Consider the following 18486-nt stretch of genomic DNA (forward strand, 5'->3'; position numbering starts at 1 on the left):
CCGAGCTGGGGAAGAGTGTGGTCAGAGCCCACCATCCAGCGAGAGCTGCTCTTCAGCAGCCGCCTGCGGACTCACTCCCACCCATTCCCCAATCCCCGAGGGGGAGAGTGGAAGCCCCGGCGCCCTCCCTTCGAAGCAACACAGCTGGAGTCATGAGCTGCGAGGCTACTAAGTTCTGTGCTTCCCACAATTGCGAAAAGGCGGGCCATTAAGGTAAAACAGTACCGGCTCACTCTGGGGTACAGCTCCACGGGTGTCCGATACCCACTCGCATCTTGCCCCATCAGTCATTCCTCATGCGTGACACTCAACAGTGAAAGTGCAGGCTGGCTATTCAACTGTGGCGGGCTTCTCGTATTGTTTTTTCCCCCCTTTTCTGTGCTTTTTTCGTATTTCAATCATGTACTTTCCACACATATACACAGACGACAGGCGTATACATGAGCTTGAACACACCTACAGAGACTTGAACACACCAGCAATGCAAAAATAAGCCCAGTGGGTTCTCGGTGTTTTTCATTCTTTTTTTTTTTGAAAGTCTGGATGTATATTTTTTCAACCCGGCCCTGTACCGAGGGAGCGCGAGGAGACAACTCGAACACACAAGCATCCTGTGTGACTGGTATCTGACCTGGAACTTTCCACCTCCCGTACAGCCACGGAGACATGCACCTCTGCACACTACGTCAAAGCCATTAGGGTTTCCAACTCTTGGACATATTCCTGGAGGTTTCCTCACGCGGCCCCCTGCCTCCAACCGCCCCACCCAGTCGAACAGCCTATTTCCCCATCTCCATTATATTTATAAACAAAGGGCTGGATTTTCCGGTCCTGGCTGCGTCGGTTTTCCCCTCCGGAGGGGCGGCGGTGAGCTCTTCTGGGCCAACGGTCAGCTTCCAGTGGCCCACCGGGGTTTTCGGGGCCGGTTTCGGCAGGGGCGCGGAGCATTACCGCCCGGGAGAGGCACACCGGCTCGATTTTTGGCTCCCGCCGGATCCGTCGTGCCCCACAGCATCCCCTTGCTGGGACTGCGTGTGGTCCGAGCTGTAGAGGCTGCAGTGAGGGAAGTAATGTCCACCTCAGGTAAGTGCATTTGTTTTTTTTGTTGCAATTTATGTTGTGGTGGCGTGGGCTAGGGATTGGAAATGGCTTTGATGTTTATTTTTCAGGTTTTTTTTCTCCCCCGGCTTCTCTGAGTGTTCCGAGGCCGGCTGTTTAGCTCGGGATTTTCGCTTGCCCAGCCGGCCTAGCGCCCCAAGAGAGGAGTGTAATGCCTCCCTTAGCGCTCCGCCCCACGCTCAGGGCCCCGCTGCCCAATTTTGCTGACTGAGGCGCAAACTGTTCCCGGGCACAAACTTGACTGTTCCGCCGCCATTAGCGCCCCGAAATCAGCAGAACCAAAAATCCAGGCCGTGCTCTTCAAAGAAAATGGAAAAAAACACACTTTTTTTTTTTAATGCCTCATTCATTTCTCTCCTGGCTTGGGAGATTAATCTTTAAATCCTGCAGACTCCAGGACAATTCTGCAGGGTTGGGAACACTAGTTGCTTCTTACAAGACCCATGGGTCGAAGCCATGGGAGTTCTGTGCGTTCAGTGAAGAGCATCAGAGTTCTTGTTTTGCATTCCTCCCAGCCCGCTGAACTTCTGCAGGCTTAGCGAGAGGCCCCGAATGCCATTAGAACTGTTTCAGTGGATTATCTGACCCCTGACCCTGCACTAACCATTCATTCGGGCTGGGTAACTTACGCAGGGAGATCGTTGTAACTAAGGCCACCTTTGACGGGCCGCCTTGTATGGGCAACATGCCACGCAGAATGTCGAGGACTGGATTTCCCCTCTCACTTGGGTTTGCCCGCGGATATGGGCCGCCCGCCAACTGACCCTGCGGTGACCCCGTCTCATTTCCTTGTATTAGAGCCAATTATATATTCGGGGCTGATTCCCAATGCTTTTCAATACCACATGGATGCATTTCGGGGGGGTAGCTAGATGAGTACACGAGGGAGAAAGGACCAGGAGAACATGGCGATAGGGCGAGATGGAGTAGGGGTGGGAGGAGGCTGGTGTGAAGCATTCACACCAGTATGGGCCGAATGGCCTGTACATTCGATGTAAAGCAAACTAATGTTGAGTTTGTCAATTTACTGGCAGCAAGGATTTTGGCGGCGGCGATGGGAATGAGCGGCCCGAACACATGTTGCCACTCACTTTCCCGCAGGAATAGGAACAAACCGACGGGCAGGCTTCCCGGGATCACGCTTCTGCCGCAAGAATTTTGCGTGGCAGTGACGCCATTTGGGAACGCGTCCCGCAGGATGGAGTGTCCCCCAGACCGCCCCTCCCCCCACCCACCACCAGCAGAACGCACTGAGCCGACCCTCTCAACAATCAGGATGGAGCGTCCGTCGCACTGAGCCCCCTCTCGCCCCAATCAGGATGGAGAGTCCCTCGGACTGCCCCCGGTCACGTGATGTTCACAAGACTCAATAAAACCCCAGCCAGTTAGGTTCAGGAAATCCACAATGAGGCAGGTGGATGTGAGCCTGGTGGATGAACCGGTAATGTATGGTGTGATTGTTAAACCTAGTGCTAATAAACAAACTAGTTCTTAGCAGCAATGTGTTGCTCTGGATTCTTAAGCAAACACAATACAGGGGACTGGCCAGGAAGCAAGGTATGGTTTGTGGCAAGGCCAAAAGCCACTGGTTTGGGTCAGCTCGATGTTTAACACTCCACTGCTAGGGCGGAGATGGAGAGCGTGTCATAGAATTAGCCCTATAGCATTATAGTCCTGTCTGCAAACCACACTGGCACCTAGCGAGGTTAAACTCTGGCTGCAGAGCTTGGGACTTGTGAACAGGTAATAAAAGTAGGGAACTACTGTCTGTAGTTTGTGGGCTTGCCCAGATTTTAAATTGGCTCCGACTCAAGAGGCTGCCCCTCTGTCCTCCAGCAAATTGCTTCACGGAAATCTTGTGTCATCTCCTGTTCCAAGATGGTGGGGGAGGGGGGGCACATTTGATACGTGACACCAGCTGAGATAGAGGCGGAGGGCAGCAAATGTGCTGTGAGGGCACAGCAAGTTCACATCCGCCTGAAGCAAATGTGACCTCCTCTTGTAGCATGGAGACCCAGGCATTCACAAACGACACTGACAAGTTACCACAGCCATTTGATCACTCCCTTATGCCCCACTTTCTATTACTGAACTGCTCTTCTCAACCTCCATTCCTGAAGACACCAGGATAGATTTTCAACTCTCGGCCCGGGCGTAAAACTGGGGTTCCAGATCGGCTGCCCGGGTTTCATTGGTGTTTTAATCCGCGCCAATGAAACTCGGGGTTAAATCCGGGCATGGCATTGTGAATCTGCCACATTGAGAGCAGAATTCCTGGATTAAGGGAGGGGGGGAATAAGGAATCCTGGCTCCACGGTGAAGACACTGCCTCTCACCATTGACCAAACATAGAAGATTTGCCAGTTTTACTTTGATGAAGGCATCGTCCCTTTAAATATCATCGGAGAAACAAATAAAATGAAAATATTGTATGAACTGCAGCACTGCAATGGAGCCTTGAGCAAGGGGGGGGGGGGGCAGAATATTCTAAAAGTATGAGAGGGTTGGCTTATGAGGAGAGATTGAGTAGATTGAGCCGATCTTCTAAGCTGCAGAGAGTGAGGGGTGATCTCATTGAAAGATACAAGATACTGAGAAGGATTGACAGGGTAGATGCAGAGAGACTGTTTCCCCTGACTGGAGAGTCTAGAACTAGGGGGCATAGTCTCAGGATAAGGGGTCGGACATTGAGGATGGAGATGAGGAGGAATTTCTTCACTCAGAGGGTTGTGAAGCTTTGGAATCCTCTACCCCAGAGGGCTGTGGATGCCGAGTCTCTGAATATATTCAAGGCTGAGATAAGAGGTTTAAACTCTACGGGAATCGAGGGATATGAGACGTGGGAAAGGGGAGTTGAGGTCGAAGATCAGCCATGATCTCATTGAATGGCGGAGCAGGCTCGAGGGGCCGGAGGGCCAATCCTGCTCCCAATTCTTTTGTGTTTAAAAAAATATTCCTCGAGGTCCCATCCTATAGCAATCCCGACTGAAGGTCAACATGTACGGACATCATTGCCACACATTTCATGGTTGAAGAGCCTGCAGGCATTCGCCCTTCCAGGTTCACAGACAGGGAATGGGCACCAAGGAGCGGTAGTGGGATGGGCTTCATGGGGAACCATGTCCCAAATCAGCAACAGGAGAGACCGGGAGAAAAGTTGAAAAAGGAAAGAGAATGCTGTGAAGTTAGCATTGGGGGAGAATTTCAACCCCCAAGGACGGGCGAGTTGGGGGTGGTTGGGAAGCTAAAAATGTTTTCATTCTCAAACCCAACCCGCGCACTTTTAATGGAGACGGTACAGTGGGGGGGGGGGCGCAGGCGACCAATCCGCTTTCAAGGGAGGTGGAGGGGGAGGGGTTTCCATCACTATATTATTTGAATGGAGGCTGCATGCTTCTATTCAAATGTAACTTTTATTTTTAACTCCTGGGTTTCCCAGGCCTCAGGAAACCCGGCAATTGAGGAGAGGCGTGAACGCCCGGATTGTAAGGCACGAGCCTTTTCAGCACTGCTTGTGGGCCAGGAGGAGCAGGAGTGTTTGCCCCGGGCCCAACAAGCTCCCAACGCAACGCCTCACCACCCCCACACCCCCCCACCCCCCCCCTGGATCAGATCAGTTATGATCGTATTGAATGGCGGAGCAGGCTCGAGGGGCCAAATGGCTGACTCCTGCTCCTATTTCTTATGTTCTCATGTGTCCATCCTCTCCCTGCCCTGCGATCTCAGACTTACCCGACGCCCGCTCCCGCTCCCCGGCCTATTAATGTGGCTGGCTGTCGAGCTGGAAACCTTGTGAAAAAAATTTAAAAGACGCCCTGGGTAACCTGGCGCGTGGGTAACCAGAGCCGAAAAATCTTCGCACGCTCTCTTCCTGGCCCCGAGAAATATCAGGGCCATTGTATTTGAGCAACAGAACCAATTGCATTTGGTTCCTGCCCTCGTCACTCAACCAGTCCATGTTACACCCACAATCCCTAAAGGTAGACATTTTGGTGAGAAATTCGTAGGATCCAAGCGCAGGAGCCCATTGCTGACGAACTCTAAAGGTTGTGGTATTCGAGAAGGTGCACTCTCGCTCCCCCGATGGCTCAATGGGAAAATGCATGCTCCGCGTGTCACTGAGCCATACAACCCAGGAAGGTCCCAGGTCTGATCCCTGTTCTGTTTCAAGTTATGAACCACATCAGCAGCTCGATGCTTGGATTGGTCCCGGAGTAGCTGGGCTATGAAGGTGGAGCAGCACCAGTGTAATCACAATTCCAGCGACTGCTGCTGCAGGGTGTGACTAAGATGGTTGAAGATAAGATAGAGCTTGGCTGTGGTGCCCACCACAATTCAATAGCCGATAGCACTCAGAATGCCTTCCGGTATTTATGTCAACACATTACTGGTTGGCAAACCAATAGAGGTTCACCAAACACTTACCGTAAAGATGTTTCTGACGAAAGGTCATCGACCTGAAACATTGATCCCGAAATCCCGGCCTTCCCGGGTTGGTACGGGGTGTGTGTACGGATCCGGGAAGGCATCACAAAAGCCGGTTTTCCAGTGCCCAATGCGTATGCGCTGAAAACCGGCTTTTCCGATCTGACAGATCCAATGCATCTCGGCAGCCAGGACATTTGCAAGGGCAAGATTGCGGGATTTACCCATATTTTGTCCAGCAAATGTCCTGAATCTCTTGTGCCCGATAAAAGCAGGCGCATAGCCTACTTTTACAGGCGTACGAGTTTTAAAACATACAAAAACATAAAACACATTAAACACATTTTATTTTTTAAAACCCACCAACTATGTTAATTTATTTTGAAGCATAAATTTTAAAAAATTTAAAAATCAGAATTTAAAAAAAATAATACATAAATAACTAAGTTAAATTAATGTTAAATATGTAGTGTATTTTTTATTAATGTTGTGTGTGTTTGGGGGGAGGGGGTCTTCTCATTCATAATAATGGGAACTCCAACTTAGTGTTCCCATTATTATAAATGAGAACATACTTTACCTTGATTGGCTGCCCAGAGCCATGTGACTGCAGCTCCAGCTCTGCGCATGTCCTGACGTGCACGCGCTGCGATGCGCAGTCAGTGGAGGCCTCAGGACCGGGAACTCACGTGGGTGCAACAGCTTTAGGCAAGTGTGCATCTTTTTTTGTCGAATCAAGTCGAACGCCCGGGGGAAGGAGAATCCAGGATTTCGAGGCCACTAACTCTGCTTCTTTCTCCACAGATGCTGCCTGACCCACCCGAGTGTTTCCAGCATTTGCTGTTTCTACCTCAAAGACAGGGGTGCCTATTTAGGAGAAAGGATTGGGGCCGCAATTCCAATCAATGAGCAGAATGTGAGCAGTGCACTTACCTGAACTCATGGTGATCGTTGAACTTGCCTTGTGCACTTCAAGACTCTCGTTGTCCCTGCAATACAAAGAAATGAACCTTCAGGCCAATCTGTCTGCAAACCATGCAGTGACCTTTGGCATTCACATCCCCAGAGCTCACGCCCCCTCCTGACAGGCCCGAGAAAGAACAAAGTTACATTTATATTTTCACATGCTCAACATCGCTTAACTGTTTCACAGCCAATGAGCTGCTTCAGAAGTGTACTCACTGTTGCAATGCCGGGAAATGTGTCAACCAATGTGAGCACAGCAAGCTCCCACAAACAGCCATGAGATAAATGACGAGATCATGTGTTTTACTGATGGTGGTTGAATGTTGGCCAGGACAGTGGGAGAACGTCCCCACTCTTTATCAACAGGATCTTTGACACGCGGACACAAACACGCGGACATCCATCAGTATTGCATCTCATACCTTCCCACTTCCTCAGCACTGAACTTGAATGTCAGCCTAGCGTGCGTGCTCTCGTCTCACGAGTGGGACTTGAACCCACGACGTGGAGGCAGAAGCCACGACCTCCCACTCGGGGGCGAGAGTGCTGCCACTGAGCCACAGTTGACCCCAGCAGGCATCCCTAGAGACTCACTGTGCTATCAGGAGGGCACAAACATATCAACAAAAGGGCAGAAGGGAGGGGTTCTTTATACATGGAGGGCTAGATTTTCGGGTAGTTTTACACCAAAATTACCGTTTTCGCTGCGCTACCGTTTTTAGGCCCAACTTTCGGCCTTTACATAAAGCCGGCATTGCACAAGGATCCGCGGCGCAAACCGCGAGTTTCGGCAACTTTAGTCCGGGGCCGGTAGCGCAGCGAGAGAGGCCTTGGGGGGGGGGGGGGGAAACAAATTGCAAAAAACAATCAAAAGACCCTTGCCGACTAAATCGCTGAAGAATCATTTAAAAATAAAAACTCTAACTTACTTTTTTGCGGGTCTTCACACTTACCGCTGCTGGCAGGGCTGCACCGACAGGTTTGACCTGTCAGTATTCTGGGCGCGGCGTACGGGCCGAAAGTGCAACGCAAACGCAATCAGCGTCGTTGCACGCCGGCGCTGCGCTCCCCGGCGGTACGTGGAAGCGCCGCCGCAAAGAGATCACCGAGGATCCCGCCAACCGGGTTTTTGCCGCGAAGCGTCAAATCGCAACGAAAACCCAGTCGCAAAGTCGGCCAAAGTCCAGCCCAGAGGGTTGTTTGTACATGGAAAGCCCGGCCAGGAACAATGATGGCAGCATAATCCCCAGCAGTTTTTGAAAGGGAAGTGGATAAGTATTTGAAAATGCAAAAGTTAGAAGGATATGGGGAAAGGGGAGGGGAGTGGGAAGAAGGGAGGCGAACCCTTTCGGAGAGCTGGCATAGGGTGCGATGGGCTGAACGGACTCCTGCTGTGCAGCAAAATTCTACAATTCTAAGGCTTTGTTCAACAATATGCTGCTGTGGTATCTTCACACAGCAGATGGGCTACTCAATAAAATCCTGGCTCCAGTTGAAAGGGAGATCTCTGACTAAGTGAAGAGTGAAGGAACTGGTCCCAGGCCAGTGGGAGAGAAAACGTTATGTTTCACAGTATTCCAGCCCTGAAATACTTAACAGGGCTTTCTTCATCTCTCACGCGCTCTCTCTCAGCATTGAGCTGTCAAACAGACCCCGAGCCCCAGCCACTACACTGGGAGGTCAAGAGTCACTTGGGAGAATATCTTAAAAGCAAACGGTATTGATGTGGGTATCGTTCTGGTACCTTAAATGTAAGCACAATGCTACACCACAGAGGGCGCTGTGGTGGGAAACCTGGAAGTACCTGCAACAGGCACTATAAAAGGCTGACCACACTTGAGAGGCACTCTGGAGCTGAACAATAAAGGACAAAGGTCACAGCAGTTAGGTTAACACCAGACCGTGTGGAGTCAGTGATTTGTGTGCTACATACACCACACAAACAGCAAATCTAATTGGCTCCAACATATCTACAGGTTGACATGTCTTTGGCTCGAGCCTTAGGCTCTCTTTATCAATCAATTCGGCTGTGAGCCGACCATTCACACAGGTCAGCATGAATAACGTCACACAGTGTGCAATGGGAGGTGCCGGGCTACGATGTAAAAACATCAATGCTTCCAGCAACAATGTAGGAACAGGAGGTGACCATTCAGCCCCTCGAGCCATTCAGTTAGATCATGGCTGATCTATACCTAAACTCCATATCCCTTGATACCTTTACCCACAAAAAAATCAAATCAACCCCCAGTCTCAACAGCCTTTTAGGAGAGTGGGTTCCAGATTCCCGTCACCCTTTGTGTGAAGAAGTGCTTCCTGCTATCACCCCTGAACGGCCTGGCTCTAAAGGATTAAGGGGTTATGGGGAGCGGACAGGGAAGGGGACCTGAGGTTATGATCGGATCAGCCACGATCGTATTAAATGGCAGAGCAGGCTCGAGGGGCCGTATGGCCTACTCCTGCTATTTCTTACGTTCTCATAATTTTAAGGTTACACCCCCTTGTTCTGGGCTCCCCTCCCCCTTCACAGGAAATAGGAGTGGAGAGAGAGAGAGAGAGAGAGAGAGAGAGAGAGAAACTATCAACTCCTTTAATCGTCTTAAACACCTCAATCAGTTCACCCCTTAATGTTCGATACTCGGGGAATACAGGCCCAGTCTGTGCAACCTGTCGCCATAATTTAACCCTCTCAGCCCCGGTATAATTCTGGTGAATCTGCACTGCTCCCCCTCCGAGGCCGATATATCCTCCCTGAAGGGCGGGGCCCAGAACTGGACACAGTGTCCGGGGGTCTGACCTGAGCTCTGTCCAGCTGTAACATAACTTCCACACTTTGTATTCCAGCCCCCGAGATAAGGGCCCACATTCCGTTAGCCTCTTTAATGGTTTGTTGTACCTGCCCACTAGCTTCTACTGATTTCTGTACATGGGCCCCTAAATCTCTCGGCCCCTCCACAGTCCCTCGCTTCTCACCGTCTGGAAAATACTCTGATCCATCTTTCTCAGTTCAAAGTGGATGACCTCACACTTCCGCACATTGAACTCCATCTGCCACAGTTTTGCCCACTCACAATCTCTCAATGTCCCTTTGCAACTTTCTGCTCCCGTCGACACTATTTACTGTGCCACCCAACTTAGTGGTCGTCACCAAACTTGGATATATAGCTCTCTCTTCCTTCATCCAAGTACTTTATAAATACGGTGGAAAGCTGAGGCTCCAGCAAAGATTCCTGGGTTATTTATAAGAAGAAAATAACTTGCATTTATACAGTGCTTTTTAGGACCTCAGGATGTGACAAATCATTTCACGTGCAGTCACGGCTGAAATGCAGGAAATGCGGCAGCCAATTAGCACACTGCAAGGTCCCGCAGACAGCAAGGTGATAATGATCAGGTAATCTGTTGGTTGAGCAATAAACATTGGCCAGGACACCAGGGAGGAATCCCCCCCCCTGCACATTTGCAAATAGTGTCATGGGATCTTTTACAACCACCCGAGAGGGCAGACGATTTAGCATTTCGTCCGAAATACTGCCCCTGCAACACTGCAACGCTCCCTCAGTGCTGCACTGAGAGTGCCAGCCTAGGTTATGTGCTCAAGTCCCTGGAGTGGGACATGAACCCAGGATCTTCTGTACCCCAGTGAGAGTCAGTGTGTGTGGGACCCGTACCCCAAGTGAGAGTCAGTGTGTGTGGGACCCATACCCCAGAGAGAGTCAGTGTGTGTGGGACCCGTACCCCAGTGAGAGTCAGTGGGTGTGGGACCTGTAACCCAGTGAGAGTCAGTACCTTTAAAGTTGGAGTACAGGAGAAATGATAAAAGAGATCCAGCTACATACGTGCTGATGGTTTTGTCTGAATTAACACAGCATTCTCCTCAGACCATGTGGTCAGTTACACTTCAGTTTTTGTTAATATGCAAGAGAGTTAATCTTCAGCACAGCCACACAACAATCATCTACTCCAGTGCATCATGCATCCTATGACACAACTCCTTAAAAGGCGTGGAAAAATAGCTGCGGATATAAACTCCAAGAGCAAAAAAGGATTGTGTGAGGAATGTAGATAAGTTGGCTTTGCATACTGGAACACCGAGCCACTTCAGATACTCCAAGCGTTCACGGATTGTGTGGAATGATAATGTGTGTCACGCATGACGTCATGCTATCAATATACCCTCCCAACGAATCCAGCCTTCATTGCTCCATTTGGTCACAGAATATTCCAGAACATGGGGAACATAGTATGTGTTAATTACATTGGAGCCAGAAGGAAAATAATCTTAAGCATCCCCTGGGACCCAAACATGTTTCTTTGGTGGAGATATAAACAAATTCTTTGGTATGGGGCCTCCAAAGTTCTCAGTGAATAAATCAGGCAAGGTCCCGGGGTAGGTTAGCGTCACACTGAACAACTCGGTTTAACTCCGTGCATTAAACTCAACGTATGTTCCCCCACCCCTTCAGTCTTTCGCCGTCCTTCTGTGATGGAGCAGAGTGTTGCAGCGTAGAACCAAGAAACTAGGAAACGCTTAAGAGCTAGCATCTCAGTGACTGCCCCGGGGTACAATGCGACGTGTATTTAGACCGAAGGGGCACCGGCTTATAATTGAATGTAACACAACCCTTCCATCACTGGTATACGGCCAGGTGGAGGCAAAACTCAAGTGGATTTGCCCCAAGTTCCCCGCAATTATCGAGTGCTGTGGGGAGAGAACTCTCCCTCATACCAGATTCTTAAATGATTCCAATGTCGTTTATACAGTTGTCAGTGACATCAGAACCTTCCACAATTCATGGGGATCCCCTTCAATCCCCGATTCCCCCCCTCCCCCAACATGGTTCACCCCTGACCCCTTCAGCCCCTGACTGCCCCTCCCACAGTTTACAGGGAACCCTTCAACCCCTGACCCCCTCGTCCTCTAATTTATGAACCCCCCATCCCAACCCTGACCCTCTCATCCCCTCATGGGGACCCCCTTCAACACCTGACCACCCCCCCATCCCCCACTTCATATAAACATAATAGGAGCAGGAGTCAGCCATTCGGCCCCTCGAGCCTCTCCGCCATTCAATAAGAACATGGCTGATCTGATCATGGACTCAGCTCCACTTAACCCTTTACTCCCTTGTCGCTCAAAAATCTGTCTATCTCCGCCTTAAATATATTCAATGACTCAGCCTCTCTGGGGCAGAGAATTCCACAGATTCACGACCCTCTAAGGGAAGAAATTCTTCCCCATCTCAGTTCTAAATGGGAAGCCCCTTATTCTAAGCCTATGTCCCCTATTTTTAATTTCCTGAGTGGAAATATCCTCTCTGCATCCACCTTGTCAAGCCCCCTCATTATCTTATATGTTTTGATAAGATCACCTCTCATTCTTCTGAACTCCAATGATTTTAGGCCCAACCTACTCAACCTATCTTCATAAGTCAACCCCCTCATCTCCAGAATCAACCTAGTGAACCTTCTCTAAACTGCCTCCAATACAAGTATATCCCTTCTTAAACACGGAGACCAAAACTGTACGCAGTACTCCAGATGTGACCTCATCAATATCCTGTACAGTTGTAACAGGACTTCTCTGCTTTTATACTCTATCCCGCTTGCAATAAAGACCAACATTCCATTTGCCTTCCTGATTATTTGTTGTATCTGCATACTAACTTTTTATGTTTCATGTACAAGGACCCCCAGGTCCCTCTGTACTGCAGCACTTTGCAATTTTTCTCTATTTAAATTATAATTTGCTTTTCTATTATTTTTGCCAAAGTGGATAACCTCACATTTTCCCACATTGTACTCCATCGGCCAAATTTTTGCCCACTCACTTAGCCTGTCTATATCCCTTTGCAGATTTTGTGTGTCCTCTTCACAATTTGCTTTCCCACCCATCTTTGTATCATCAGCAAACTTGGCTACATTACACTCGGTCCCTTCATCCAAGTCATTAATATAGATTGTAAATAGTTGAGGACTCAGCACTGATCCCTGCGGCACCCCACTAGTTACTGTTTGCCAACTGGAAAATGACCCATTTATCCCGCCTCTCTATTTTCTGTTAGTTAGCCAATCCTCTATCCATGCTAATATATTACCCATAACCCTGTGAACTTTTATCTTGTGCAATAACCTTTTATGTGGCACCTTATCGAATGTCTTCTGGAAATCCAAATACATCACATCCACTGGTTCCCCCTTATCCACCTTGCACCATTACATCCTCAAAGAACTCCAGCAAATTTGTCAAACATGATTTCCCTTTCATAAAACCATGCTGACTCTGCTTGATTGAATAATACTTGTCCAAATGTCCCACTACTGCTCCCTTAATAATGGACTCCAGCATTTTCCCAATGACAGATGTTGGCTAACTGGTCTCCAGTTTCCCGCTTTTTGTCTGCTTCCTTTTTTAAATAGGGGCGTTACATTTGTGCTTTTCCAATCCACTGGGACCTTCCCAGAATCCAGGGAATTTTGGTAGATTACTACCAATGCATCCACTATCTCTGCAGCCATTTCTTTTTGACCCGAGGATGTAAGCCATGAGGTCCAGAGGAACCCCCTTTCTACCCCCCACCTCCACCTGCCTCGCTGCACACTCTGGGCTGCCCGATCGCCCAGGTTGCAGTTTACGAGTGGACCCTGACTGACGGAATTGGTTTGTGTAAGGAGCCGTAATCACTTCCTAATAACAAGTCAAGTGTCAGCACCAGGCTGTCAGCAAACGAACGGTGGGCAATCTGCACACCCAGAAATAGCTCGCTTGGTTGCCACACCGATATCAAGACTCGGATTCTCCAAATAACATTTCCACGGAATGAAAACAAGGCTTAAATTATCCCAGAGAGGGTCCTCATGAATCCTCCACTCAGAAGAGGATAAATTATGGATGACACCTTACCCGATGGTGGATTCTACCCTCACCCACTTCATCTCCTGACCGAACCTTCGCTACAAATACTCCTCCATTCCTAAATGACATCAATCAAAACACCAAACACCAGATCCTTTAACTCCTCCCCATCTGGTAATCGGCCCTGGGCCATCACCCTCCAGAGGTCGTACTCCACTCCCTGCCCTTCAGCCCTATGTCAGGGAGTCACAATGGGAGGCATAGGGAGGTCATGTTGGAGAGACTCTGTTCTACATTCATCACCTTGTTCTTGCAGTGGTTCCTCATACTACAGCCAACACTCGATACCCTCTGCCAATATCCACACACACACACATTTTCCAGCAGGATCACTGGATGCAGTCAGGAGCAGGGAGAACGATTCTATCCCCTTCCAAACCCACGGAAAATTAGGTTAATTCCAGTGCCCCAACTGCTGCTCCCACTGTAAATCATCATCATCATAAGCAGTCCCTCGGAATCGAGGAAGACTTGCTTCCACTCAAAGTGAGTTCTCAGGTGACTGAACAGTCCAATAAGGGAATTACAGTCTCTGTCACAGGTGGGACAGACAGCGGTTGGAGGAAAGGGTGGGTGGGGAGTCTGGTTTGCCGCACGCTCCTTCCGCTGTCTGCGCTTGGTTTCTACATGCTCTTGGTGCTCTGCCAGATGCTCTTCCTCCACTTAGGGCAGTCTTTGGCCAGGGACTCCCAGGTGCCGGTGGGGATGTTGCACTTTATCAAGGATAATCAAAGAAAGATAGCGACTTTCACAACTCCAGGACGTCCCAAAGTGCTTTACAGCCAATGAAGTGCTTTTTGAAGTGTCATCATTGTTGTAATGTAGGACACTCAGCAGACAATTTGAACAGAGCAAGATCCCACAAGCAGCGATATGATAATGAGGAGATAATCTGTTTTTAGTGACGCAGGTTCAAGGGTAAATGTTGGGCCAGGACACCGGAGATCTTTTACGGCCACCCGAGAGGACAGATGTAATCATGTAACTTAGTACAGACCAGGGATTGAACCTTGGAACATCAGGTCTGTTCAGCTCAGTGACACACACCCTCAGATATTTATCCAGCTCCTTTTCCCAGCTCAATATTTCAGTGTTTGAGCAATTGAGGAAAGTCGGCATTGTGCCGATTTTTTTTTCCCTTCAGTTTTGAGAAGATGAGAAGTTCTGGTTGTACAGCAATATCAGCCATATTGCCTGAAGACAGCAAGTAACATAGAAACATAGAAAATAGGTGCAATAGCAGGCCATTCAGCCCTTCGAGCCTGCACCACCATTTAATAAGATCATGGTTGATCATTCCCTCAGTACCCCTTTCCTGCTTTCTCTCCATACCTCTTAATCCCTTTAGCCGTAAGGGCCACATCTAACTCTCCCTTGAATATATCCAATGAACTGGCCTCAACAACTCTTTGCGGTAGAGAATTCCACAGGTTAACAACTCTGAGTGAAGAAGTTTCTCCTCATCTCAGTCCTAAATGGCCTACCCCTTATCCTAAGACTGTGTCCCCTGGTTCTGGACTTCCCAAACATCAGGAACATTCTTCCTGCATCTAACCTGTCCAGTCCCGTCAGAATTTTATATGTTTCTATGAGATCCCCTCTCATCCTTCTAAACTCCAGTGAATAAAGGCCCAGTTGATCCAGTATCTCCTCATATGTCAGTCCTGCCATCCCGGGAATCAGTCTGGCGAACCTTCGCTGCACTCCCTCAATAGCAAGAATGTCCTTCCTCAGATTAGGAGAGAAAAAGTGAACACAATATTCCAGGTGAGGCCTCACTAAGGCCCTGTACAACTGCAGTAAGACCGCCCTGCTCCTATACTCAAATCCCCTAGCTATGAAGGCCAAGATACCATTTGCCTCTTCACCGCCTGCTGAACCTGCATGCCAACTTTCAATGACTGATGTACCATGACACCCAGATCTCACTGCACCTCTCCTTTTCCTAATCTGTCGCCATTCAGATAATATTCTGCCTTCGTGTTTTAGCCACCATTTCCCGCCTAAAAGGATTTCTTTCAGTTCCTGCTTCTCACTAGACCCTCGGTCCCAGAGTATTTCCGGAAGGTTATTTGTGTCTTCTTTCGTGAAGACAGAACCAAAGTATTTGTTTACTTTGTTTGTTTGTTTACTAACAAAGTAGTTAGTGTTTGGATTTGCACAGGAAACTGTTCCTCCTCCATGAGGTGTTAGAGGGTTTGGGAATGGCATGGACAAGGGCATCTGATCAGGATCGGGCTGGGTGATGATGTCCCCACACGGTTGAAGGATGGCCCTTTGTAGTGGAGTGCTGAGGGCCGCCAACTCCTATCATGCTCTACTGCAGCAAGAGTCATCAAACAGTGGGTCACAGAATGGGGACAACATGGCTGTTCAACAGTTCCAGTAATGTACAGTAAAAGTGCATCAATAACTGAATGGAGGATAGCGCAGGTCAGAAAATGGCTAAAGGTGGCAAAGAAACATCAATTAATCATTCTGCCCTTTTGGGATTATCTGGTTTTCCTTTCTCCGATCCCCCCCCCCATCCTAACTCCACTTTCCAATTCCTCGGTCCCTACACATTCTTCACTGGTTAGAAAGGCTGGAATAGAGATAGACAGTTTCTTAACCGATAAGGGAATAAGGGGTTCCGGGGAGCGGGTAGGGAAGTGGACCCGAGTCCACGGATCGGATCAGCCATGATCTTATTGAATGGCGGAGCAGGCTCGATGGGCCGCATGGCCTACCCCTGCTCCTATTTCTTATGTTCCTCTGAATCTGTGGCATGCGATCACCACCCAGGCCCCGCCACGCCATCCTGCACCGACCAACAGGAAGTGGGCGGTCTCCACAGGCTGCGGAGGCCTCATTGGTGATCTGCGGCTCTCCCCTCCCCTCCCTACCCCACCCCTGCTGTGCACGCTGCCCCATCCCCCGCCGAGAGTGGGCAGGAACCACCCAGCAAAGGACACGAACTTAAACAGTAGCGGAGGCTGGGATTGGTACCTGGCCCCTTGGGGCAGCAGGCGAGCCACGGTCTTTGAGCTGAGCAGTGGTATTGGCCGCTGTAATGTGTTTGCTTCGTGGGTTCTTTGCTTAAGAATTCATAGCAACATATTGCTATTAAGAACTAGTTGGTTTATTAGCAAAGGTTTATCACACTACACATTACCAGTTCATCCACCAGGCTCACAACCACCTGCCTCATCGTGGATCCCCCGAACCCAACTGGCTGGGGTTTTATTGAGTCTTGTGACCATCACGTGACTGGCTAAGCCACTCACAAGGCAGCAGCTGTACAACTATTTTAATTCTAACTATAAATCAAGGGCACAAGAAGCCACAAATTTCCAAATAAAACTTTAACGGAAACCTAGATCAAATTAAAATTTGGTTGCCGGGGGTGATGATGCACTCCCCTCCCTCCGGCGCCCACCTCTCGCGGAAGGCCGCGAGCGTACCGGTGGACACCGCGTGCTCCATCTCCAGGGACAGCCTGGCTTGGATGTAACCGCGGAAGAGAGGCAGGCAGTCGGGCTGAACAATCCCCTCGACTGCCCGCTACCTGGACCAGCTGATGGCCCCCTTGGCCGTGCCCTGGAGCATTCCTACGAGGAGGCCTTCCGACCTGCCCGCTCCCCTCCGCACAGGGTGCCCAAAGATCAGGCGTATGGGACTGAAGCGCAGCCAGAAATTGAGGAGCAACCCCTTCACGGAATGGAATAGGGGCTGCAACTACACACACGGAACATACACGTGGAACACAGACTTCTCCAGACAGCAGAAATTGCAGGCGGTAACAGCTCTAAAAATCTGTTAGCAAACATTACATCTAGTTTGCCAACTGCCAACGAGTGCCTTTCATTTTCAAATCGGTTATTCCCCCCACCCTTCGCCCCACACTGCTGATCGGAGTGATGTGTCCAAGAAGAGTAATTACAATTGCATTCACTTTGAAAATAATTCCGTTAATTATCACAAGCTGCCGGCCCCATTTTTCTCCTGCAAGCCCCAGTTCCATGCTGGTGTCCCGTGCCACGCTACGGCCAAAGGCTATCCCGCCTGTACCTCACACAAGTGGCCATTCTTCAAACGTCAGCAGATTATTCAACTGTGGAGGCATTACAGCCGAGCCCATCCCTGTCCTAACCCAACGTGCAGTCGCCCAGAAACGGGGTCGTAGGATAGCGACTAGCCCCGGTACGCTGGGCGATGTCCCCCTACCAGTCAATGGGCGCACAGAGGTGCACCATACCCCAGTTAGGAACAGCTATCACGGCACAGGCCCAGGATCGAGCCTGAAATCACTGGGCTCTATGGCTCAGTAATAAATCAAGCAGTCCTTTTATACACTCGGCCATCGGCAAAGCCTTGCTACACTCTTAATTCTAAAAGAGCTCTTGTATTGATGCTTGTATCGTATTTATGAGTCAGCTGTGGCTCAGTGGCGGAGGCGCAGCGAGAGATTGTGGCGGAATTGCAGCAAATGAGGGTACGGGTCTCAGAAGAGGCGAGGGCCCAGGGGCAGCACGGGTCAGCCCACACTGCGATATGTGCGCGCACTAGGTCCATGCAGCAGAGCTGGTCTCCAGTCGTCCTGGTTCAATCCTTGCCACTGGATAAAGGCCAAGCTCTGTCAAGCCCGTGTGGTGGCTGGTGTGCAACGCTCACCCCACGTTAAAAAAATCCAAGCACAGGCATCTTCCACCCCCTCAATTGGAGTTCAGGACTGGAACATCGGGTCCTTCATTGAAACATCTGTGAACTCTTGTGGAAGCAAGTCATCCTCGTTCGAGGGACCGCCTATGGTGATGGCTCAGTAGGTAGCACTCATGCCTTAGTCTAAAGGTTGTGGGTTCAAGTCCCACTCCAGAGACTGGAGTACAAAAATCTAAGCTGACACTCAAGTGCAGTGCTGAGCGATTCTTTTGGATGAGACATTAAATCTCTCGGGTGGATGTAAAAGATCTCCACAGCAGTATTTCGACCAGTAAACAGATTATCTGGGTCATTACCACATTGCTGTCTGTGGGAGCTTGCTGTGCGCAAATTGGCTGCCGCATTTCCGACATCATTTT

General features: G+C 49.6%; 1 protein-coding gene across 49 annotated transcripts in view; it reads right to left on the minus strand.

Annotated features, from left to right (window-relative positions):
* The window catches only part of LOC139234937 (sorbin and SH3 domain-containing protein 1), a 259206-nt gene that overhangs the window by 126072 nt on the left and 114648 nt on the right, over positions 1 to 18486 (minus strand). For 48 of the 49 annotated variants that reach the window (XM_070865865.1, XM_070865858.1, XM_070865866.1 and 45 more), the window contains exon 2: positions 6478 to 6533. The exons of the other annotated variant lie outside the window; for it this stretch is intronic. In XM_070865865.1, the coding sequence (XP_070721966.1) occupies positions 6478 to 6487 (10 nt within the window). In that variant the 5' untranslated portion in view covers positions 6488 to 6533. The remainder of the gene's footprint in view (positions 1 to 6477; positions 6534 to 18486) is intronic. 49 annotated transcript variants of the gene reach the window in all.

The sequence above is a fragment of the Pristiophorus japonicus genome, chromosome 22 (assembly GCF_044704955.1).
Source record: "Pristiophorus japonicus isolate sPriJap1 chromosome 22, sPriJap1.hap1, whole genome shotgun sequence".
Taxonomy (NCBI): domain Eukaryota; kingdom Metazoa; phylum Chordata; class Chondrichthyes; family Pristiophoridae; genus Pristiophorus; species Pristiophorus japonicus.